General features: G+C 36.5%; 2 protein-coding genes across 3 annotated transcripts in view; one reads left to right on the top strand and one right to left on the bottom strand.

The window, feature by feature from the left end:
- The window catches only part of slc35f3a (solute carrier family 35 member F3a), an 11,291-nt gene extending 3,073 nt beyond the window's left edge, over positions 1 to 8,218 (top strand). The window contains exons 3-8 of the mRNA XM_053640019.1: positions 3,813 to 4,158; positions 4,432 to 4,651; positions 5,590 to 5,715; positions 5,826 to 6,018; positions 6,185 to 6,274; positions 7,790 to 8,218. Coding sequence (XP_053495994.1) covers positions 3,813 to 4,158; positions 4,432 to 4,651; positions 5,590 to 5,715; positions 5,826 to 6,018; positions 6,185 to 6,274; positions 7,790 to 8,037 — 1,223 coding nt within the window. The 3' untranslated portion in view covers positions 8,038 to 8,218. The remainder of the gene's footprint in view (positions 1 to 3,812; positions 4,159 to 4,431; positions 4,652 to 5,589; positions 5,716 to 5,825; positions 6,019 to 6,184; positions 6,275 to 7,789) is intronic.
- entpd1 (ectonucleoside triphosphate diphosphohydrolase 1) lies at positions 8,218 to 26,661 on the bottom strand. 2 transcript variants are annotated; one of them, XM_053640016.1, is made up of 10 exons: positions 26,126 to 26,646; positions 14,406 to 14,533; positions 13,955 to 14,072; positions 13,591 to 13,741; positions 11,787 to 11,946; positions 11,392 to 11,604; positions 11,037 to 11,294; positions 10,814 to 10,921; positions 10,584 to 10,721; positions 8,218 to 10,451 (listed from the first exon to the last, which is right to left on the bottom strand). In XM_053640016.1, the coding sequence occupies exons 1-10, from the start codon at positions 26,145 to 26,147 to the stop codon at positions 10,242 to 10,244; spliced, it is 1,506 nt and encodes a 501-aa protein (XP_053495991.1). In that variant the 5' UTR covers positions 26,148 to 26,646; the 3' UTR covers positions 8,218 to 10,241. The 2 variants fall into 2 exon arrangements, with proteins under 2 accessions (XP_053495991.1, XP_053495992.1); XM_053640017.1 differs by lacking the exon at positions 14,406 to 14,533 and having other exon boundaries at positions 26,126 to 26,661.

Raw genomic sequence — 26,661 nt, 5'->3', positions numbered from 1 at the left:
ACTAATAAATCACAGCCTGAATAGTTTTATACCTTTTATACCTTATACACACAGAGCCAATTATAAACAGACACATTTAACAGCTTCTTAAATATATTTTACTTATTGTTTTCAGCTTTTCTCTCAGAAACAAAGGATTAATCCTTTTCTTATTTCTGGTAAAAAGCACAAGTTACAAGCAGAACTACTTTCACATATGACGAACAATATGCTACAACTGTCTTGCTTTTTATCAGTGGCACACTGTTCTTGTTATTTATAACTTGACTGGGTTTCTTCAGTCCGTGTATCATTGTTTTTCACCAGTGCTTATGTGAAATAATCCTTCTTCTCCTAATACCGCACCATACAAAAAGATGACTTGCTGTCACTACAAGGACTTTTTGTCATTTGGGATATACCAAAATTGGGGTAGATGGTAGATGTTTTAAATTGAAAAGCACTTTATGGACACTTTGGGGCTGTAATTGGTTAAACATAGACATGGCGTAATGAAGTGCTGGGGTAGTACATGTACCCTTGTCGTTCAAGAATAAACATACCGCACATCAATATGGTTTAAATTTTGGCATCCACATTAGCTCATTTGCTGTTAAGAGATCTGTTTTGGTGGATTATTTAGGGTTTCTGTGCAACATTTCTTAAAGTACACAGCATGGTATGAAGAAGTGAGCCTGGGCCTTATTTCTTTCTAACCCACACTCTAGATGAATTATTGCAGCCTGATTGAGAAGGAGCATGTGAATAATTGGTGTAGTGAACACGAAAGAGGTGTATTATGTACTCTTCTCCCTCAAAACGAAAGATAGATAGCAGTAAAAGTTGACTAAGCATACAGTTTAGCAAGTTTCATGTTCTTTGGTTTGAATGGAAGGGTTAACACTTTCCTGTTTACCATGTTTGATATTCAGAGGAAACAAGAAATGAACCCAGTAAAGCATTACTGACTTGGGGCATTTTAAAAATGAGAAATCACAAATGCAGTTGCATATCTGCCTTTAACTGTGTAGTTTACACCACATCATTCTTATTACACCATTAATCACACCTTTGAAATAATGCATTACTCAACCCTAATAGTTTTGTTGTCAAGCTATTGATAGATATTAGCTCCCCTCTATTAATATCATGACCAGCTATCACTTATGAAGTGTGTTGTTTGCAGAATAACACCATTTCTAGCTGCCTCCAATTACAATAATAATAAACATAAGCAATTTTCTGTTTACTGTTGTGTCTCAGCTTTGTTTCCTGAATATGAATGTTATTATTTTACCTCTCCTGTGAGTTGACTGTAAAGAGTTTACTGTAAATAAGATAGCAACTAAGACTATTTTTGATGAGTCATCAGTGGTAGAGGAAGACTCCTAGCCTCACTTGCTCTCTTTGCCTTGATATATGAAGTATGCATAGCCTGATTTGTATGCACCCTCATGCAGCATCCTCTCTGTGTGTGCAGTGTAGTGATGAGAAGCTTACAACTTTTATCAATACGCTAATTTTGTAAAGCAATACAGCTTGTTGATGCAGCTTTAACTCTAAAAGTTGTCCTTTACTCTAAGTTTACCCTGTAAACTATATGTGTTTAAACAATGTTCATATTAAAGCACATTATTCTGCGATTACTAAGAATTATTCAGTAACTACTGTGAAATAGGAAACACATGTAGTTACAACAGTAAGGAATGTTAAGTCTGGATCTACTGATGGGTTTTGGGACTATTAAGAGGATACCTCCATATAGGTGAGTGCATAACAATTGTCTAATCTGCAATTGGCCTAAAGAACATGGCTCTGTAGTTGGTTCCCTATTGCCCTATTGAAGCACCTCTCCAGATTTCTGGAGATGCATTGATCTTGTGACTGTGGCAGTGACTGTGCTTTTCGATTTGCAAGGTGAAATATGGAGGGTGGAGGCTCCTGTCTAAATTAAACAGGGATCGATGGTGAGGCGAGACTTAGTGGTCAAACAGAGTAACAGATTAGACAGTCTATTTGTGCTATACAATTAAAGATGTTCATTTTTATATTATGCACATGTAAAAAAAAAATGAAAAAACAAAATTAGCAGATAGATAGCTTAGTGAACTGTAGAGAATGGAAATCCTATGTAGGATGTCAAAGTATTTTCTTCTTTCTTTTTATTATACAAGTCAATATTGTAGCTTGAGGATACTTTAAATCAGAGTTTTTCAAACTTTTTGGAGCAAGGGACCCCTTTAACTGTAAAATAAAGTTCATGGACCCCCTAATGGCGGATGTTTTTTATGAACATAATTCAATTAGTCATGAGTCAAATTAGTATTTGACTAATTAAACAGATGTTTACAATAATATTCTGTCTATTTATAGAATCCATGGAGCTTTTTTAATTCTTTATTTCTGAACTGTCCAAGGACAGAGCACATTGGGTTCAAGTTGACATTATTTATAGGCCTATTAAGGTTGTAATGAACCCCATTCAATCAAGTCCACTGAAGTAGGCTAATAGCGACTTCCTGACTAGTCAATAGGAAATATAATAACTTATAATAATGGTCTATTGCATTTCCAACACTGTAACAAAATAAATTAAAAAAGTCTTGGATTCCCTGACTCCTCTTCATGGACTCTACTTTGAGAACCACCACATCAATTGATATAAACCTGACCTTGAAAGGAAAGAGGAGTGTTAATGTAAACCTCAATATAAGAGATGCTTTAGTAAAAGTAAGAATAAAATTCTTGGTGATGATTGAAGGATGCAGTCAATTTAGATAACACCTTATTGGATGAGCCTACAATAGGCAGATCTTCTACAAGCCATAATGATCTAGTTATTAGTTAATTCCTATTCTCAGCAAATAAAAATATGACAAGCAAGATAGGATTGTAAGTTACAAAACTAAAGAGAAAAGAACTTTAATGATCTTAAGCTTTAAATGAGGCTTATGTATGGCATTCCTTATATACAAAATTAATATTTGGTGAGAACAAAAGAGGAATATATTTGATATAATCTCAGAACTGCTATTTGGTCCTGATATTAATTCATGTTAAATGATTTACAGTATATTTTAGTGACTGTGCTGTGTACTGAACGTTCAAAATGCTTGATCATGATTGCTTCTGCTATTTCCTGCCCTGAACAGGAGCCCAGGTCACATCTTAGTGCATGGTATCAGGAGTCACTGGGATAGAATGATGAGTGTCTTGGTCCTCTGGCTGACTGCTCCTTGGGACTGTCTGCCTCTCAGTCCTTCAGATTATTGACTGCTACAATGACAGCTCAATAAAGCTCTGGTATAATAAGTACCCATGCAGAATTTGTCAGTGTGTTCTGCCTGATGAACAGGTACATGTGGTGGAGCTGGAAACGACTGGTCAAACACAATAATTCTATAATTCTTGTAATGATGTTATTAAGGCATAATAAGTACATAACTAAACAATTAATTTAACTAACAGTAAAGGCCTCTGCTGCAATAATGATGCTATTTACAGTAATTGTGGGCACTGATATAATTATATCTATAAATATAAGCTGATATAGTTGCAGCAATCTGTGTTGCACCATGGTCCTGGAGAAACAACATTTTGTTCCAATGTACCTGTATGCAAGCTATATAGAGGAATGACAATAAAAACTAACTTGACTTGACTTGATATAACTAAAATCATAATTTATAAATTCTTAGCTTAAGTTCCCAGGGGATAGTGTCTTACCTTTTAACTCAGTATGAAATGATCAGCCCACATATAGGTTTTCTAACTATAGCTAAGCTAAACTCTACACACATTTCACAAAACTTGTGTTGTGTCTGTGTCTGCAGTTGTGGAGAAGCCAAACAACGAGAGGGTGGAAGTGAAGGTTGATGGCCATATTGAGACAAATGTGATAAATGTGGAGAATACAAGTAGGCAGCAGACGGTATGTTGCTGTCTGTGCTGGACTGTAGCCCACCTGAGGCAGGCACTGTGGGGCGTCACTGTAGTCCTCTGCATCTGTTCGGCCTGGACGGGATCCACTCAGCTGGCCAAACTGACACTCAGACAACTGAATGTTCCTTTCACTCTCACCTGGTTCTCTACCTCCTGGAACAGCCTCCTTTTCCCTCTATACTATCTGGGCCACTTGTGCTGGAGCAAGGAGAGGCAGAGCTTTCGACAGCGCTTCAGGTGAGAGATGGCTGATAATCTTCAGAGAGCTGACGAAGTTATGATTAGCTGAAAAGGCAGAAGATATGGCTCTTGTCCTGTTTTTTTTTAATCTGATTCATTTGCTTTTCAGCTGAAAAGGCTTTAAAGGATGCTTTGTCTCTACTTATGCAAAAGTATTTCCTTGGCACTAACAAGGACTGACTTGTCCTGACTGTGTATAACACTGATGTTACGTAAATTCATGCTGAGTGACGTACAGTGTTTTGTGTGTGTGCATGTGTATAAACACAGGGAGTGCTGTCAGTTCCTGGGTGATGATGGACTGTCAGTGAAAACGCTGCTGTCAGTAGTGGCACCATTCGGAGTGCTGTGGACGCTCACTAGCTACTTGTACCTGCAGGGCTTACGCAGGATCCCTGCAACAGATGCCTCAGCTCTCTTCTGCTGCAGCCGTGCATTCATCTTCCTCATCTCCTGGATCGTGCTGCGTGATCGCTTCATGGGAGTCAGGGTGAGATTGACACTGTGAGGACATTTGTATTTTCTATCAAGCAAAAGAAGCAAATCTAAGTGCAGAAAAACAGCACCAAATAACAGTTCAAAATAGCTGGTAGGCTTGTTACAGTGTCACAAATACACAATTCTGTTTCACTGTGTAGTTTTTCAAAATACCGATTAATATGCATTTATGCCTATTGTCATTTAAATGACAACTTTTTGAATATTCTTTCAACAACATTTTTAAGTGGCCTAAAAATATCTCAGAATTATTGCCACTACTACATATATCTTTTTTAAATATCTGTATACCAGCTCTCCTTTTTTAAGGTTGTTTATTGTACATCATGTTTGGTTCCCATGGTCTAGGCCAATTCATGCCATAACATAATTAACCAAACCCTACCCCCAGCAGCTGTCAGTGATTTGAATTAAAGAATAAGAATAAAATGTGAGCATTGCCTTTCACATGCAGGACAAATACGCCATCTTAACTGTCATTAGATATCTGATTTCTGTACTCCCATCTGCATGGCGACTGCAGTGAAACTTATATACATCCCTATTATTGGTCAAATCTGATATGGGGCTGTAAGTATTTGTAACCTTTTTGGTGCCAGAGATATACGTACAGAGATTTAACATGTATACACATTTAGATTTTTTATTCTTATAAAAATAAACAGATTGTAAAGTAAAGGATAAATAAATTGCTAATAATAAGCTGTTTTTCAAGGATAAAGCCAGTGTAATATTTTAAATTAAATTCATGTGTGAATCATAAATAATAAAGAATTTAATAAAAAAAATAATAATCCTTGAATTTTCACCACCTGCTTATGTGGTCAGCTGATACTATGGAACAGTTACCACCACCAAGCTGCAACATCTCTTCCCGTCAGCCTGCCTTCAAATCTTAAAAATCCCTTTATCTTTCTTCTGTGCATATAGATTGTTGCAGCCATTTTAGCCATTGCAGGCATAGTAATGATAACATACGCTGATGGGTTCCACAGTCACTCTGTGATTGGCATTTCCCTGGTGGTTGGATCTGCATCAACAGCAGCCTTGTACAAGGTAAAACTAGATGCAGTGCTATATGCATGTGAAAGCACTAAAATATCTGCATTGTTTTATGTTGAGACTGACTACAGAGTGATTTATGAGAATAATCTTTCTCTCTGCAGGTACTCTTCAGGCTGGTTTTGGGTAGTGCCAAGCTGGGTGAGGCTGCATTGTACTTGACTGTCCTTGGAGGAGCCAACATGGTCTTCGTCAGCATTGTAACTCTCATACTCATTCTCACCGGAGCTGAGGATTTTGGCTCACCCAGAGATATACCTTGGCACAGTCTGTGTTGTACTGCTGCACTTCTACTGGGTAAGGTTACCATGCACTACTCCTTCATTTTGGAATGTGAATGTACATACACACATGACCTGTGATGTCACCCATTATTAACCATTATCGTGCTTATACTTGCTTTATACATATGTAATTCTGGGATGTGAATATGCTGTTTTGTTTTTTCTTTTTTGTGCCCTAGTGTTCAATTTCCTGATAAATTTTGGTGTTTTGATAACACTTCCTACATTGATTTCTTTGAGCATTGTCCTCAGTGTACCTGTTAATGCTGGTGAGTTGCCCTCATATCTGTGTGACATGGGTGTCTCTATGAGTCCATAAACTTTCTCTCAAATTTGAAAGGCTTGCTTGTTAAATATGGCAGTGCCTTTTGTAATTCAAAGCCTGTAATACCTGTGTTGTTACACGCAACTGTAATGTAACTTCAATATAACTATAAATGCAGCTACAATGTAACTACTAAGAATTTTACACTAGATTGCCATGAAATGGCACTTACTGTACTGCATTTAAACCCGAAGCGGTTATGGCCTATATCTGAAAAGTCTTTCTTTCTTTTTTTCTTTCTTTCTTACTTTCTTTCTATTTTAAATATAATATAATATAATACATATAAATAAATATAATATCTATTTTAATTAAAAATCCCAGACACAGAAATGCTAGCACTCTCACCACAGTCTGGGAATTCTGGCTTTGACAGTTCCTCATCCTCGGCTACATCACTTAAATTATCATAGATTTTGCTGGAGCTGGATAACATTAATAACAACATAGCTTCAAAAGGCTATTACACTTGACTTATGCTATAGGCTACTATCTATTGAATTTGTAGAGCGACCTTGTAATAGGCAGTCAAGAACTGACAGGTGAACTTGAACAAACTAAATATGTATACTTACAATATTTTCAATTAGAGCACAGAACAATGAAATCTGTCTAAAAGTCAAATATAAGTGTTTTAGTCATCAATTTTTTGTTTTTCACGGCTTCAATGAAATCAGACATTATAATTTGAAATCAGACATTTATAAAAATGAAATCAGACATTTATAATTTAATGATGGTTTCTGGTTGCTGATAATTGCACTCCAAAGACACATTAAGAACCTAGCAAGTAGATGAAACTTGCTAATCACATCCATGAAAGTAAAAACTTAGATGCACACCTCTAGTCTAAACCAGATGTAAGATGGAAAAAAAAAAAAAAAAAAAAAAAACCCCAACAACCCTAGAATAGTTAGTATCTGTATTTGTATCCATTTATAACACAATAACTTTTCATTCTGGATAATGTACACATATTCAGTTACATCCCTATTTTCACTGTTACAGGTGAATTACAGTGCTATGTACAGTAATACACGTGTTTGTGGAAATACATGTGTATCTTGAAACTCGTGACTGGATGTGTGTAATTGCATTTGTACGAACTGCTTTTTTGAAAAAAGATTATTTCTGATTGTGACTGTATCTATGTACTCTTTACACAGGAACTGTCCACTTTATTTTAAAGTGCAATTTTATATAGACATTACACTTTGGCATTTCCAGTCTATTTAAAATGTAGTTAAAATTACAGATTGATATTAAACCGTCTAACACAAACTTCTAAATGTCATGTTAGAACTGTCAAGGTACATTTGTCTACTTACACAATCCTCAGTAGTTACATTATAATTGCTTGTATGGTGTATGTGTAACTGCACAGATATTACAGTCGCTTAGTATAAAGGGGGTCTAAATTCACCTATGACCTTGCTGCACTTCCTCCTGCTTTTTCCAGTAATAGACCGCTACATGTGTGAGATCCAGTTCAACAGCGTGCGTATCATTGCCATGTCCACAATCTGCCTGGGCTTCCTGTTGCTGCTGCTCCCAGAGGATTGGGATCAGTATCTGCTGCAGCTTCACTCTATGGTGTATAACAGGAAGAAGCCACAAGAGGGAAGCAGAGACACAAACACTGAAACACTACACGTTCACTCAAGCAAGACAGGAAACTGCAAAGCTAAAACAGCATGTTCTCCTTAAGCTGATGTTTGCTTCATGTCACAAGAGGAGCACTGCATTCATATCAGTGTGACTGAAATAACAGCACCTACATAGAAACATAAACTATGCAGGATTGCAGATTTGGTTGAGTGAACTATGCAGCACTTCTTCAGTTGATATTTACAAAGACTGTCAAAACATGAGGTATGAGATGAACACTGACTCCATCTTTTATTTATTGCCTCAACGCACAAGACTGCATAATGTAGTGTCTTGGATAATTCAGAGTTCTAGCTGAAAATGATTTATGCTGCATTTGGTTTGTATTGGACAGTTATGTTTAATACAGCTGAATATATTGTGACCTTAATGAATATCCCATTCTTTCTTAACCCAGATAGAACTTCTAATACAATATAATACCATATAATGGCAATGTATGGACTGAAATCATATATAGATATACAAAGTACTAATCTTCAATTTCAATGCATTGCCACAGCCTTCACACTAATGCTCTCATGAAAAAAATATATATGCAAATTGGTTATCTATATAGTGGAAGTTTAGGGCTTTTATGTAATCCTAATAAACATTATACCCATGGACACCCATGAAACACCATCAAATCAATAATTCATATTATGTACTTCAATAACAGTGGCAATGTGTACTTATTATATTCCTGTGGAATTGTGGCTCACTGTAAACCTTTGTAAGGCATGACAGATGTTTATTACTTTGACATGCTGAATAACTAAAAATAAAGAACTAAACAATGTAAGGAACTTTGCTTCTAATATATTTACTGTATATACAGTATGATGGCTCACAGAATGACTTGATGAGTATGAAAATGATGTAAATCATAGGCTGTGGCCCTCACAGTCAACAAACCAACGTGTTAGACTGTGTTCTCCACCACCATGATCAAAACACTGATTGATGTAATGTTGTTCGATAGTGTTCATCCCTCCAGTACACTTCCGGAGGCATATATGCCAAGGCACACTGAAGCTGTTATGTGTGAGCCTACACCTTAATAACATACTTTATATTTTGTCATCCAGCTGTATCTATTACACACTATATGCCACATGTATACAATATGCTTTATGTACACTACATGCCAAATGTTTGGAAGCAACAGTAACTTTTTGTTTGTTTACAAAATTTGACTAAATGTCAGTGGACATAGTGTACAATTAATGATGTCTGAATCATGTTACAGTTGAATCATTTTACATTTGTAAATTACTAGGAACTGGTGTGTGTAAGGGACTACTGTCAACAAACCAACACCTTAGAATGAGAGTACATCACTGTACAACTAGAGCAATTTTATTAGAAAAATCTTTGGTTAATATCGATCTCAGTAAATATGCAGTTTATTGGTTGTTAACTAATTGCAAAACACCTCTGACGCTTCAGAAAGCACTTGCTTGCTTCCATACCTTTGGTCTGTAGTGTACATGTTACAGGAATAACATAACATTAGACAGTACACAGTGCTTTTAAATGAATGTGCCTCCATTTGACCAAACATTCTGTCATTTTGAACATCTATCATCATTATATTTAACATACAGTATAAACACTATACATTTGGATAAAAAGACCAAAAAAAAAAATTAAACAGATTTAATGGTGTGTCTTATCTTTCAGTAAAAGAAACACAGTGTGCTTGCAGAAACATCATAATGAACTAATACTATAACTACTCAGATTTAAGTGCATTATATATGGCCTTAACATACAGTAGCTATAGAGCTACATTGCTACGCCTGCCTTTTCCTGCCAGGCAGTTATATTGCATTTTGAATAAAATATTTTTGTATGTGCAAGGATTAATTATTGGTTCTTCATAAGGATTGAAGGCACACAATATACATTTATCAGTGCACAGTTTCTTTTAGAAGAACTCTACAGCCTCCTGCAATTTCAGCTATAATCTTTGCTCCTGAGATTTTTTTTTAATCAACCTTTAAAGAGTAGAAATCTGAAATGTGAATACACATCATCTCCTCCAATTCAACAGGATTTCAAATCCTTGATTTCAGTCTTTGTCTCCTTCAAATGAGGTATTAAGTCTCTATTGTCTTACACTGATCTGTTATTAAATCACAGAGCTTAAAACTCTTGAAAAAGAGCTTAAAAAAGTGGTTTTTAGTCCCATAGGTTTTGTTCTTCAGAACTATTTGTTCCATAAGGACAGACAGTAGAATGTCAGTGCCTGTTAAAGTCTAAATTATTTCTTTATGGGTTGGGCCAGATGGTCGGCGGAAGAATATATAACCAAGTATGAAAAAGACAAAAATCAGGAGAGAGAGGATGAGCATGAGCATGACATAGCCCCCATAAGGCAGGAGTGGAGTGTCTGGAGCTTCAGCAGGGATCATGTTTGTCAGGTTCAACATGTATCCCAGCGTCCATCCAGCTTCGCTGTCCCCAATCTGCACAGACACAAAACATTATTGTCACACACTGACAGCCAAAATCAGCAATTTTTGTGATATTGAATTTAAACCCAATCTATCATGCTTTCAAACAAATTGGCACATAGGGCTTTTATGATCTTTGCATACCTTCTTGATGAAGTCAATGTTTTCCCAGGTTTCATTAGTGAATCTGTACCCGTCTTCCAGCAAGGTTATGATATAGGTACCTGAGAAGCAATATTCTGCAAGATACTTCTCCTTCACGTTTGGGTGTTTTTGCTTTAACTGTAACAGTGGACCAAGTTCAATATGAGAATCTGTTTAATGGTGAAATAAACAGGCTAATGCTTTTTCACGTTTGAGGAAAAGGGACTTACTGTGTCCCAGGAAGTGGTGCAGTACGTTGCCAGGTTTTTTTTAGCCTCATCTAAGTTGAAAGTGGTCAGATTTAAAAAGTTCATCACAAAGAAGTAAGCAGAAAACGCCTAAAATGCAAATACATGTCAGTTATGTTTCACAATATTGACAGTATTTCTCAGTGTATTCCTTTCATTTTACGCACAACTGTAAGTACCCCATGTTTTTCCTGAATGTCCTTACCCCAAATCTTCCTTCCACAGGGGGTTGGAAGATGTCATTAAAGGAACATCTTGAATAACGACAGTAAGTAGTATTAAAGACCTTCTTGATTGCTTCATGGCATTTATTCCAATCCCCAAGACCTTTATGGATGAAACTTTGTTGTCTCAGGAAACGGTTAATCTTTTTGACACAAGGGCTGTCAAAGACACTCTGAAAACTCTTATTGACATTATAGCCTGGATGGAAACAAGGGTCCTCCAGAATTATGTTATCTGTCTTGGGAAAGAACATTAAAAAAGAACGTAAAAATACAGGAATATAAGATTGGTTTAATATGTGTTGTTCATTTTCTCATTTATCTCAAAGATCTCACCATATCAAGTTTTGGTTCGATCTGCTTTTCCAAAGAAAGCTTGAGCACTTGGTCTTTTCCATAGCAAAGAAAACTGTGGGTGTAAAGATGATAATCGTTTCCATAGAGCCGGAAATCAATAGAGTTGTCTGGAGACTCCAGTTCCTGCCTAGACACGAAGGTGATCTGAGTGGAGGCTCCACCTAGGTCAAGAGCTCCCACAGTCCCAGAAGCCTACACACACACACACACACACACACACACACACTTTAATACAAATATAGTAGCATCCTTAGACTAGCATGCAAAGTGTACTCTATTATACAATGTATACATAATAAACAACAACACTTAATTGGTTTACTTATGCTCTGCTAAGTAATAAAAATTCTGGAACACTGGAATGTCTGCTCTACCTTTCTGAAGTTATCACTCAGGTAGTTGACAGTGATCCAGCCAAAAGCTCCCTCCTCTTGGCCACTGATAATACGAGCTCCCTCATAGGAAAATGGATAAGTCTGAAGAGATGTCGCCACAGACTTCAACACCTTTTCGGAGGCAGTGTTATCGTCCATCCTTAACAAGACACACTGTGTTATCTATTGGTGTATCTACAGCACCATTAAGTGATTGCATATAATTATACATTTTGCTGTTTTGCATTGTACTCCAGCACAGTGGATTTAACATGAAGGGTGCTTACATTTATATAAGGATCATAAAATTTTACCTATAGTCCATGGGGACCAAAGGAATTGAATAATAATAATAATAATAATAATAATAATAATAATAAAGACACTGTGAATCTTGCTGGGCAATGCTTTACTAGCTACATTCAGTTCTTTCTTATTTTGGAAGCATCAGTAATTTCATGCTTAGGTCAGATAATTTGACCAGTCAATAATATTGTACTTTTATGGCCCTGAATAGTTCCATTCTTGCCTTAACAGCATTGTCTTGTAACACCATGGTCTACAGCATATGCAAGACTATATAAACATTTATAAATTTCAGAATTCATCCTGCTGTTGGCAATGGTAGACACATCATCAAATGTTGAACATGAGCAAATGTTGAAGTGAACTAGTTTCACCAGCATTACACACCCATAGCGTACCTAGAATAAATTTACATTCTTCTCAGTTAAAGCTGACATTCTGTCTTGCAACCTCATGGTCATTTTTAATTTAGAAATCCAGTGTGCTGGTGTACAGAGCAAAAACAGCACGAATTGTGTCCTTAGTATATTAATAATAAAGTGAAGAATGGGTTTGGTTGTTACATGGGTTGGTTGTCACAGCACATATATATCCAGTACACTATGGGTTCTGTTTAAAAATATTGAGAATAAAATAGTTATATGGGCAGAAGACATCTTCTCGCCGGCCGCAAGAGAGTTGATGTGAGACAAACTTGGACCTGTGGTGAGACAAACTTGGACCTGTGAGGAGACAATACTACCCGCTGTGCCGCTGTTCTTAAAAGTGCATGTGCACGTGTTCCTTGACAGTATAGGGTAGAGCTGTATTGTGCATGTGTGAAGATTACATGTGTGCAAAGGACTGATACTTAGTATACTGTTTGTTTTTAATATAACATGTTTAGTAGGATGTAAAATGATCCTGCAACTATAAATGCACAATGCATAGAGTATGTACATGTAGCCTACACATATAAATTGCATGAACGTCTTAATATGTACAATAGTATATCGTAATGAATCGTAATTAATTGAAAATCATTTTTCCAATATCCACATTATTCAAGAATCTGACTTTTGAAAAAACCCCAAAACATCAATTCAATAAATAACTTTGAATTTAGTAAATTACTGTAAATTATTTCTCAATATCAATTGTGACAACCAAGACCATGGTAAGGTTGGTTATCACAAATGTACAACCTTAAATCTCATTATACAAATAAACACATTTTATAATGTTCTACTCATTTAGTGCAGGAAACTCTTGGTTTTTATTAGATATAAGGTTAACAATTGTCAGTTATTTGATTCAAGAAATACAGCAGCCAGACTAAGCAAGTGTAACAACAAACCCTGTTTTACCCTTCTATAGTAGATCACTAAAAAGGAATGAGTAGTCGTTTATCTGCCAAGAATCATAAAACTAAATTATTCACAAACATCCCTTATTATCTAAAGTATACTAAACTTTATGATTCTATTTAAATATTTGGATAACATTAAGAAATATTTACTTGAGTAGTCTCATGCCTGCTGTGGCTCCCAGGTATACAGGGGTTTCTTGGTGTCTGTGTTTAGGTATGGTCTTCTTGGCCTCATCCATACACTCCTTCAGTGACTCACCGGCCTTATGTGGAGTCCCTGAGTAACTGGAGATCCCTTTGCCTTTTTAAAATGGAGTCAGTTACAAAGAAGAGTGATTTACTTATTCAAGGAAACTCTGACACAGAGCATTTTTACTATGGAAGACACAATTGCAACATTGTGGATGCATTATTGCTAGGATATAATTTGTTTATTGGAAAGAATGCAACCTTTTAATTAAGATGGATGACCTTTCCCTTGGACACTGCCAATAAATCTAGTGTTCTCTCTTACCTTTTACATTGCATGAATGTTTCTGCTGAACCATGCCAGTGTTGTTCTCTTTTTCAGCTGGCCACTCGTAGATATAAACAGATGTGTGGGAAGACCCTGCATCAAGGACTATCCCATACTGCAAAAGACAGTATGAAAAAGAAAAGGGGGAAAATAAAAATCAGGATAATGCACCAAGACAATGATCTGCCAGAGCATGTCACACTCAAACTGTAGCTCCTTATCTGTTGCTCCTGTTGTTTAAAATAAAATCACTCTTGGTAATATTAGCACAGTGACAAATTTGGGAAATTATTATATATGTGAATTGTAAATTTGGCCTTGTGCATGTGGTTCAGCAAGTATACATGCAGAAATTCTGCATTAAATATGATCTGTGAATTTTTGTCTATATTGTTTGAATAATTGACAAAGTACAAATGAATTCTATAAATTAATTCAGCTTTCATACCTTGTATTTCTGATTTAGAGGTTTGTGTTGTACTACTGCTATGGCCACCATTATGATGATTCCCACTGCAATAAGCGCAGTGACAACGATGATCTGCGGCCTGTGCCACGAATTCTTGACTTTCATTTCTAAGGAAGAAAGTGAGACAAGAAGGACTGATGCCAGCTGTTCATAACCAAAACTGTAAACTTGTGATTCAAATGCAAACACATTATGGTTTACTTAGGATGCCAAATTGAAATAATAAATGTTGAAATAATTCACTGTTTAAACAGAATAGTGGGGGAAGCTCTGAAAAGAGACACCTGTATACATTTATGTGGACTATGAGCTTTGTGGAAAATCATACAAGGCATGAGCTATTATTCTGTTTGCAAGTCTCCTCTATATCAGATCCTGCTGCTCTCCACTGTTTAGACAAGTGGTTGAAGTGTCTTGCAGTGTTTTTGATTTGGTTTAGCCTTTGATTTTTCACAGCATATCATTAAAAAAAGATCACACTGACTACACTAATAGCTATGTGTGTATGATCAATCAGAAACTGTAGTGTGCATTGGGTTAGAAATATTCTAGAAAAGGTTTTTTGTATCAAGAAGTTTCTAATGTTCTTTCTGCAGCTGTGTAAGCAAAGTGCATCTGATAGTCACATTTCCACGGGTTTGCCATTTAAAGCATTCCAAAAACTAAAGCAAGCAATATTTTTTTCTCCTGAGGTTTACTCACTTACTACCATAGCAACACCTAGGAATGATGTCATTCGTGCAGTTCCCATTACTGCAGAATTTGATATCGCTGAATATTAAGATCAGCATTGTACAATCTGTTTCAAAATGCATTTAAAGATCTTAACAATAAGTCATTCTGCTAGATATAGTTGGGTAAAACAGGGATCCCCATCTGCTCTCATAACCCAGACTTCCTTCATCTGATTATTTAGGTTACTCCGGGTTCAACGTAAGTTCACACAGCATGGCTACTGTGAGTCTACTGCAAAACCCTTCCACACACCAAGGTCACTAGTGCATGGATGGCCCACTTTTGTAAAAGTGTTAGAACAATTTAAGGACATGCAATGTTCTACATTCAGTTAGTACAGGAAGCTAGGCACAAAGTTAGAAAGTCCATTAAGAGGAAATGGGCTATGGCCATGGAAACACTTACATACACTTGCTCTGTGTTAGAGGCTGCTAGCTGGGAAATTAATGTTCTGTTTTTATAAGCTTTGTTCAATATTATCATTTCATGCTTCAGTACAGCCCCAAAGGCTTGGAACTTTGAGATTTCCATTAAGTTGCCAAACAATTTGTGTTTACTTTACAAGACAAACCAAAAAAAACAAAACCTAATTAAAAAAATGAGTTAAAGCCTTTAATCTCAGTCTAAACCATGGCAATAGGGCACCTAACTGTAATAAAGACAATGGTCCACCCTTATCACAGCCTGCCTTACTTCCTTTTAATCACTGTCCTATTCATTAATGTATCTCCTGCTCTATTTTTCTTTCCAGACACCATCCTTTATTTATTCTAGAAAATCTCATTCACAGTCTTAACAGATTTTTCACTGCACAGTATTTTTTTTTTTAGCTATGAATGTAACACATCACAACAAACAACATATGCTGCAACTGTTGCAATGTATGAGAAATGAGAACAATTACTTGATATCAGCATTCTTAACTCAATAAGGGTAAGTCAGTGTTGTAGGACACATACTGTAGTCACCAGTACAGTTACATGCTGGATCAGGTTTGCCCTTTGGAACTGCTGTTTAAAATAGATCTATTTACATCAGGGAGATTTCAAAGCAATATCTTATATAGTCTTTGCGTGTTCTCCCCGTGCTGCGGGGGTTTCCTCCGGGTACCCTGGTTTCTTCCCACAGTCTAAAGACATACATGGTAGGCTGATTGGCATGTCCAAAGTGTCCATAGTGTATGAATGGGTGTGTGAATGTGTATGTGATTGTGCCCTGCGATGGATTGGCACCCCGTCCAGGGTGTACCCTGCCTTGTGCCCAATGCTCCCTGGGATAGGCTCCAGGTTCTTTGTGACCCAGTAGGATAAGCAGTATAGAAAATGGATGGATGGACGTTTGCATCATGGTATAATCACCACACCCACAAGCAAGTTACTTGAAAATCAAGCACATATAAGACAGAACAAGCAGGCTTTATTTGGAAGTATATAAAATATCTGCCAAGCCTAGAGAGTTGCACAAACACATACTTTAGCAGACAGTTATTAAACAACCAGAGTACACTGGGTTTCTTCCTAGAACATTGAGTAGACTGAGCAGAAACCAAGCAGTGACAGACCCATAGATTTCAACACAATTCAATAATAATTATGATATAATTAATAATGCTTAGTGGAAAGATTATTAGCATAATAAAGAAAACTCCAAGCCTTCTGTTTTAAATCAAATAAATTGAAATAAATAAATAAATAAATTCTCATGGAATTAAATAATGTTTGCAATATCAGGACTATTACTAAACATATTTAATTAATCTAACTAAGTCATAAAAGACACAGTCAGAATACCTTATGTCAGCCTAATATTGATCCATAGGCATGGATAACTATAATATAACCTTGGTCCAACTATGTTTCTTCCACAGCAATATGGGTTTAGCCCCACCACAGGAACACCACATGATAAACTAATAAATTGTGTGTTATGACTATGGCTGTATCTCTCTAATAATACAACTAGATCTTAGATTTTGGCACTATTGTTATATCAGCAGCAGGGCTGTTCACCAGGGCTAATGACACAGTTTGTCCCTAAAGGCTGCTTTTAATTGTATATCAAGTAAGAACCTGAAAAATCAAACTCTGAACAAACTATCAAAATGTCATGTTACAATTTACTGTCGAGCTCCCTCAGAATGTTAGGCAACTAACTTCAGTTTGATCATAATTTACTGCATCATTGTGAAATGGTTGTTCTATTTCACACTTCCTAACTGCCAACGACAGTGAGAACATCATCTATACCAGCTTGGCATGTGTACATTTATGGCAAGATTTCTCAACAAAGTCATATGTTGCAGTATTTCTGGCAAATACTGCCGTCATACAGCCATCTCTCAAATGTCTCCTTCTCGGCTCATACATGTTAGACCATACAGAACTCTATATGTTAGAACATATAGAGCTAGCCATTTTTTCAGCTTGTGACTACAATCTGAGCTACAGGCAACCTATCCTCAAGTTCTTCCACTCCTTTTTTTTTAAATTGTAAAAATTATACTTACCAATAACAGTGTGCCATGTAGCACTGTGTTTTGAACGATCAACACTTACTAAGCATTATTTTTTTAACAGTAAGCAGATAACTGTGTCACCATGTTTCTTTAGACAACTATTCAAAATATTTCTAAAGGTCTTGACATGAGAAGTCTACGATATTACATGATGATATTTTTGGAAATACACTGGTTTCAATAATAGCTATAAGCCATTCAAGGGCAAGTGTTACAGCTAATGGTGTCCTTGCCTAAAACCCCTTTACCTGTAACACATGTCCTCAAATGACTTATTGCTTTTATAAACCAGTGACAAAACCAATATGATAAAATCCATTGTTCAATGAATTTTTTATTTTAATGATATTCACAATAAACAATTCTTCCACCACACAAGTAGTTTTAACAGTAAGTAAATGGTTGCTAGGCAGCATTACAGGCAACGATGGCTGTAGTGTACCTTTTTGTTGTTGTTGTTGTTTAAATCCTGCTGCATGAATACAAAATTCAATTACTGTTATGTGGTCACAGGTGTAAGGATTTTAACATGATTTTGAACGTGGCTCATCTAATCAGAGTCTAGAACTGAACCAATCTATTATATACATTTGCTTTTTCAACCGGTATTTAAAACAAATAGAAACAAAGCTTCTGTATTTAGATACAAACTTGCTTCTCTGAAAATGTGTAGCTACTCAAACTTCATGATCTTCTCCTAGATCACTATCATGTATCCCAAAGGCATGCAGTGTGATGCCAGAGGGAGCATTATTTTATTGAAACTGTAAGTTCCCAGTAAATTCCAGGAAACATCAGTTCCAGATCAGTAACAACTCTCTACGTTTCCTGCTTTGTAAGTCGTCAGCTTGAAGTTTATTCAGGAAATACAAGCCATTACTATAGAGACAGTGAAAACAAATAAGCATGTATGAACTTACGTATTAATCTAATATTCAGTCAGAAGAGGAACTTTTTAAAATATTTTTTTCTGACATACACTTTTAGTACAAACTAATGTTTGATATAAAAAGTCTTACAGTTAGATTGTAACAGAACTGAGGAAACACTCACCCTCTCTGAGGTGATCTTCTGCCCTCAATGAGCTATGTATCCTACGATAGTTTCCTGTAATTTCATTAACAACAATTTGCTTTTGTAGTTCCTATGAATTTTGCAATCCACACCACACTGTGTCTTAGAACGTGCAAAGAGAGTCTGTACTGAAGCTGGGGTGTCTAGGATTGAAGCAGGCATAGCCGGATATATGCATCATTGGTGAGGCTTGTCTGTACTTATCCTCATTTGGCTGAGGTAGTGCAAGCCATAGATTGTGGTATAACTGTGTCCAAAGTAAATAACAGTAAATCCTGCTTTATACCTTCTATAGGTGTGTAGGATTACAGTTAAGGGGATCTATTAGCAATAAATCTGAGTTCTTTAAAGCACTAATGACTGAAATTGGAAAGTTTTATCATTGCACAAACAGTTTGTTTTATATAACAATAACACTCTTACTAAAATGTATTTAGACATTTTTCATGCTCTCTGTTATGACATTTAGAGTTAACTCTGGTCATGGCCATGACACTGTTATGATTAATGGTCCTTGACATATTATATAGAACAAATCTTTATGGAAAGATTTACTTTAGAGCAGCAGTTTGAATTGACATTTAATATCTACAAAGGTCTGAGAATATTGTGAAAGAGGAACTGAATTATTTTGCTCTTCAAGAACAAATACACACTTTTATTTGCAATGGATCAAATATGATACTTTATGGTTAAATAAAGAAACATTCACATTATTTATTGCACCACAGCATCTGTTGAATTCTGATTGGCCAGAAGCATTGATTCATTATAAAATGAACTCTCAGCTACTCTGAGAGTAGTACTGACTGCATAGTCTTATCTCAATATGCTCATTCTAATATGTTATTATTTCTATAGTAACAGTTTACACAGGGACCTGTGTTGCAGATGCTCCACAAAAACAATTTAAAAAATGTGAATAATTGATACGGTATAGTTTGTGAAAAGATAGTTATTTAGTTGAAACAGTCAGAGGTACTTTGTGTAATACTTCAAGGATTTCTCTGTGTCATGACAAGACGCCTTTTGTCTTATTAGCCTCAAGGAAGAGAAAAAAGAGAAGCTGGTGAGGGAACAACAAGCATAGCTATTACAAAATAAGCTATAAGAGGAACTACCTTCTTTCAACATTAACACTAGCTATGCAGAGAAAACATATAACATGCCATTCTTTAATATATAAATTGTTAGCATTGTTGACTGTGGTAAAAGAAATAATTGCAATTTTTATATTAGTGAAAATAATAGGAACTTACAAATGCATTTGTTCAGAAGATTGTTTAGAAGATTGTTTGTTTGTCTCTAGGTCATTAGTGGTCATTTTTTCCACCCATTGGTTGAGAGCTGGATTTGCAAACTGCGGACAATGAGGATGGATTTCATAGAGTGGACGTTTTAGGAGAATATGATTGGTTTAATGAGGATTGGTACATTGAGATAAATATATTTGAGCTCTGTAATTCAGTTTCTACATAATCACAGTATCTGTAATGAGCTGGAGAGAGGAGGAGGAGAGGAAGGAGGTACACAGCATCTGGATAGTTGATTACATTGTAATGAATGGAGGTTAAACCATTTTTAATAACATGAATATAGGGATTATTTAGATGACAGTGCATGTTTATGAGGTACTTTTCGCCAAACATGAGGTCTTGAGCCAACACATTACAGTAATCTGCTTGTCAGCCTGACAGAACCATGCATTATCTGCTTTTGTCTGCACTTTGTGTCAAGTGTTTTAGCCACAAACATCGTCACTGAACTTAACTTTGCAATTACCCTGAGTCAAGCAGTTTGACTATAAGAAAAGGCTACAATCTCATCATTCTGCTTTATTACTGGGTCATCATGTGAGTTTAAAAGAATCTTGGACATTTAGAAAGAAATGTTATGGACCTGTGATGGAGCTAAATACCCCATTTAATGTAAATGTTATAAGAAAAGGTTATAATTCACCACATTGTCTGTTTCAAGATGTAATAAAAGACTGAATAGCAAAGGTTTGTGCATGAGTGATGTCACCAGTGATGAAGATGTATGTCAATTATGTCAGGTATGTCAAGCTCTTATTGTCATATCTAATCAGTGACTAATTCACTGTTGTTTTTTTAAAAAAAACAAAAAAACAAATCACATTTCAGATAAAGCCAGGCTGAAAAGAAACCTTGCAAGATTCTACTTTTGAACCTGGCTATTATTCTTTCATTTACTAAGAGACACAAGCAATAGTTGTGCTGACAGTTAAAAAAAATAATGTCTAGAAAAAAGTCTGTCATGTGAGGTTTGAGGTGCATGTTGCATGGCCACGTGTGACTACATATGGTCACACTTAAGAATATGATGTTAGCATTTGTGTTCTATTTAGATTTGCTTTCAAACAAGTGGTTAAATGCTGTAGATGGACAAAATTAAATTGAGAAATACAATCCTCTCTAATTACAGGAAATTGTTTCTGGTGGCTGATGTTGATTTTTTAAAACAAATAATAATTTATTAAGGCAGCTGTATTTAGACATCTTTTTCTAGCTCTTAATTCTCCTCACATGTCCCCTAACCAAGAATACTTGCAAATCTTTGCTTTAGGCTAATTTTATTTAACGTAGGACAAGGTATATTTATTTGAAACATGACAAATGCCTGCTCTGATAGAGAATGTCAGATGAGTAACTGTTGTGTGGTTAGAGGAAATCAGCACGTCTGTGCTGTGTGGTCTGGCTTTGAAATGACTAATGACTGCAAGACCAGGCTACACATGCAACATAACCCCCCTTCCGCTTTTCCATGATGTCATCAAAGCACAATAGCCTTGTCTCAACAACAAAATAAAATAACTTTGTGTTACAACCCCAATTCTAAAAAAGTTGGGACAGTATGGAAAATGCTAACAAAAAGAAAGAGGAGTGATTTGTAAATGTACTTTGACTTGATTTTAAACAAAAAATGTATAAAGACAAGGTATTTGATGTTGTACCTAATCAACTGCATAGTTTTTTTTTTAAGGTAAATGTTTATTTTGAAATGGATGCATGCGATACATTCCAAAAAAAGTTGGGACAGGGGCAATTTAGGAGTAATAGCGATGTGAGAAGTTGAAATAAGAAGGTGATGTGAAAGGTGATGTGATGAGGCAATCGTCTAATCATAGTATATAAGGAGCCTCCAAAAAAGGCCTTGTTCTTCAAGAGCAAGGATGGGTTGAGACTCGCCAATCTGCCAGATGTGTCAGCAAATAATCCAACACTATGAGAACAACATTCCCCAAAGACAAATGAGTAGGATTTTGGGCATTTCAACTTATATAATTTAAATATTAATTATATAACTAAAGATTCAAGAAATCCGGTCAAATCTATGTGCGTAAAGGGCAAGGCTGGGCCAAAGAGGAAAAGGATCATCCAAGCTGTTATCAGCGTCAGGTCCAAAAGCCAGCATCTGTCATGGTGTGGGAATGTGTCAGTGCCCGTGGCATGGGTAACTTGCTCATCTGTGAGAGCACCATTAATGCAGAAAGATATGTACACATTTTGGAGCAACATATGCTGCCATCCAGAGCAGGACAATGCCAAAACACATTACGCCCTGATTACAAGTGCATGGCTGCATAAGCAGAGAGTGCGGGTGCTAGCATGGCCTGCCTGCAGTCCTGACCTGTGTCCGATTGAGAATGTGTGGCGCATTATGAAGTGCAAAATAAGGCAACGAAGGCCCCAAACAGTTGTGCAGCTGAAGAAATGCTTCATGGATGAATGATTCCACTTGCTAAACTTAACCAACTGGTGTCTTCAGCACCCAAACACTTAATAAGTGTTATTAAAAGTGAAGGTGATGTTACATAGTGGTGAACAGTCGACTGTCCCAATTTTTTTGGAGTGTGTTGCAGTCATCAGATTTGTAATGAGTGTATATTTTCAAAAATAAATTAAATTTACAAAGTAAAACATCAAACAATGTGTTAATAATATGTTTTCAATATAGTGCAGGGTGAATTGAATTTTCAAAAGACCCTTTATTTATCTATTTATTTATTTATTTATTTTTACAATTTCCATACTGTCCCAACTTTTCGGAATTGTGGTTGTACGTTTAATTTAAAAACTTTTTCTTGTCATCAGATACCTAAAAGGAACACATTTCAAATTTACTTTGGCTAAAAAGGGCATGCCACCAAGTCATTAAAAAAAATAAGTCCCTCTGTTTATGATATTCTGAGCTCTCAGGATTTGAAATAGCTCATTGGTGATGAAGCCATCAGTGATAAAGTCATTCATTCAACAATACTACAGTGCTCAAAACCAACAGGATCAATCATGTTTAACTCAAAATACAACTCACAGTGCCTCACTTCCCTGTAGGGACACTCCATTTGTCTTATCACTCAATGCCAGGATAAGGATTCCTAGACACTCTTGTACAATAAAACATCCTCTATAGGAAACTCTGGGTGGAGAGTTACTGTACACACTGAATCACATCATCTCACTGAATCACATCACCACGGTCACCACATTTATATGGTATGGCTTTCATTTTTCTGAGGAATCACTTACATTTCTGGAAATGGAAGGCCTGTGATATGAATTCTTCCTTTGTATGTGTTTGTAATTTCAGTCTCAACCTTAACAAAGGTATAGTTACTAAAGGCTAAAGGCTCCTTAGCTTAGCTTTTGGTCCCTCCACATACTGTTTTTCTGAGCAGGTTAGTACCAGAATGTAGCTCATAAGAGTGTCACAGTTAATATGAATGAGTTGTACATGAAACAATACTTTCATGAGTTGCCATTGCTAGAGGTTTTTCCCCCCTCATATTTGAGCTTATGTTGTATAGCTGCATGTAATTATGGGTTATGATGTAGCTTATGAATAACTGCTGTTAAGCTTTCAGGTACATAGACATTATAATGTATAATGTCAATTATTATCTGCATTGAAGCTTTTAGTGTTTTAACAACCGTTTTCAGTAGTCTAAGAGCACATTGTCAGCTTTCACAGGAAATGATTACATTATTTTATCATAACAGTGAGGTCAAATCTTGTTATATTATAAAACTTCATTTCTGCTCGAGAGCAACAGCCTTAACCAACCTGATGACTATCGCCTAAAATGTCAAACTAAATGTCAAAGATGTGACTTTACATATCACGCAGCTCTATAACACTAAAACGCTACACATTATGAGCCAATGTTGCACATACTACTCATTGTCATGTTCATGAAACCAGTTCGAGATGACTTTTGCTTTGTGACATGGTGCATTTACATATGGAAGTAGCCATTAGAAGATGGGAAAACTGTGACCATGAAGGGATGCACATGGTCAGCAACAACTTTCAAACAGGACGTGGCATTCAAGCAATGATTGATTGGTGTAAGCAGGCCCAAAGTGTGCCATGAAACCATTCCCCACACTATTACACCACCTCCACCAGGACTGGACTTTTGACACAAGGCAGTTTGGGTCCATGGAATCATGCTGTTGGTGCCAAATTCTGACCCTACCATCTGTGTTCCTCAGCAGGCTATGTTTTTCCAGTCTTCAACTGTCCTTTTCTGATGAGCCTGTGTCCACTGCAGCCTCAGCTTTCTGTTGTTGGCTGACAGAAGTGGAACCCCATGTGGTTTCTACTTTTGTAGCCCATCTGCCTCAAGGTTTAACATGTTGTGCATTCTGAGATGCTTTTCTGCTCACCACAATTGCACAGAGAGGTTATCTGAGTTACTGTAGCCTTTCTGTCAGCTCAAACCAGTCTGGCCTTTCTCTGTCGACTTCTCACATCATGTATCATATATTTGCATGATTTTATGCATTGCACTGCTGCCACATTGATTAGATAATTAATTGGATGATTAGATAATTGCATGAATGAGTAGGTGCACAGGTTCATAACAAAGTTCCCAGTGAGTGTGTATATAATAATAATAATGATAATGATAATCATAATAATAATAATAATAATAACAACAACAATGATTATTATTATTATCATTATTAATTATTGTAATAATTGTTAGTATTATTATATTTGACAAACCCAGCCATCCATTCTTTTTTTTTTTAATGTAATCCATAAGCTTATAATTGGCAGTATACATTCATTTTGATCATTAATCATGTTGTTCTTAATGGACTTTGCTTGTCTGTAGGCATTTCCTCTCTTGCAGGGAAGCCTTGCTTGTCATAAATAACGACGATAGCTGTTAGGGAATCACTCAGGCCTCTCTTGGGGGACTTCCTCAACTGACACATGACTGGAATAATAAGGGAAGCCCACGGACCAGAGCCCGGATGTGTGGTTTCCCCAGAACAGTAAAACAAGGGGCTTACTGATGGATATTGGGTGGTGACTAGATCTATTCTGTAACATAAGAATGGTAAATGTACTCCCAATACGTCATTCAATACGTCCCATTTTAGGTTAATGCCATTTTAATATCCTTTTTTAACTGTCTGCACTTTACTATGTACATTAGTTGGAAACATTGCCAGCAATCTGTCTTGGCAACATGGGCTTGCTTGGTTTCCAGATGGTCTGCACTAGCAAAGTGAACCTCTAAGTTACATAATGGTCTTTTCTCTCATTCTCCCCTCAGACCCATACAGTTACTATCTCAGACTTCATTTCAGGCAATAAAGCAACCTCCCCACCCCCTCCCAGACTCCTTGTCAGCCACAATTGTTTGTACAGAACAAAGCAGCCAAGTATGGACACTTTAGAGGCCCATTCAGTGTTTTAAGCATTCCTTTACAGGAGATCCATAACCTCCATTAGCGGCTCATCTGACCCTAATGGAAAGACAATATTAAATCAAGCACCCAGTGATGCACCTCAATGTCTTTGAGACTTCCTAATGCTAATGCTTGGGTGCAAAGCATTCCAGTAGCTTCCATAGCACATACTAGTTTCTCACAGACTTGCAGGTTCACTGATACAGCCTGAGAACTATGTGCTGAAGTATTCTTTGGCAGATACAAACTTTCTATGTCCTTTGAATATTTTTCCACTGATCTTGTGTTAATTTTTTTTTTTTTTTGCTTTTATGTGTGCTTTTGTGTGTGAAAAAGCTGGTCCAATTCCTATATTTAGTGAATTCTCAGATAGTGGTTTATACTGAATGAGGCACATCCTGTCCAAAATACTTGCCTTAGCCATTATAGCATCTAAATAAGATATACATCCTGTGCTCTGATATGACCATTACCAAGTCTTTTTCCAACCAGGCGAAAGCATCTGTAAACCATCTGGATCAAAGCAAAACCTGAAAACCTCAACTTAACCTCCAGCTTTTTGTGGTCTTTCCCCAACCAATCATGATTACATTTTATCAGCCAGATATGCAGGAAAGTATGCATGGAAAAGGCTGTGAATACCCTACCTTGTTGTTGTTGTTCATCCATTTGTACAGCCTTTTTTAAAAAGTCCTTTCTCACTTCCTCTCTTCGTTCTCCCTCTCTCACTCCTGTTCTGGCTCTCCCTCTGTTTCCTAAGTTGTTGGCTTGCACTTCTCAGCAGGTCTTTTTCATTCTTGAGGTCCTTTATAAGACTAGGGCAAGAATGGGCGGGATTGCCTCTAGCTTTCTCCCTCCCTTCTCTCTCTCTCTCTCTCTCTCTCTCTCTCTCTCTCTCTCTCTCTCTCTCACAAGCCCCTACTCACTATCTCACTGTCTACTGGCTAATGTCTAGCTTAGAATGGAGTATTTGTTTGTGTGTCTAAATAATCTGTGTGTGTGTGTGTGTGTGTGTTTGTGTGTGTGCATTGTAAAAGAGAAGGAAAGAGAAGTTGAAAAGGAAAGTAGGACAGACTATCAGAATTATGGATGAAAGACAACTTGGTTCCAACGTCACAATTCATAATACACACTCTCTCTCACACTAGCTGGTATTGTCTCACCACCATTCCCTTTGTACCAG

The sequence above is a fragment of the Ictalurus furcatus genome, chromosome 13 (genome assembly GCF_023375685.1).
Source record: "Ictalurus furcatus strain D&B chromosome 13, Billie_1.0, whole genome shotgun sequence".
Lineage (NCBI taxonomy): Eukaryota > Metazoa > Chordata > Actinopteri > Siluriformes > Ictaluridae > Ictalurus > Ictalurus furcatus.
This window is presented reverse-complemented; position numbering and strand designations above follow the sequence as displayed.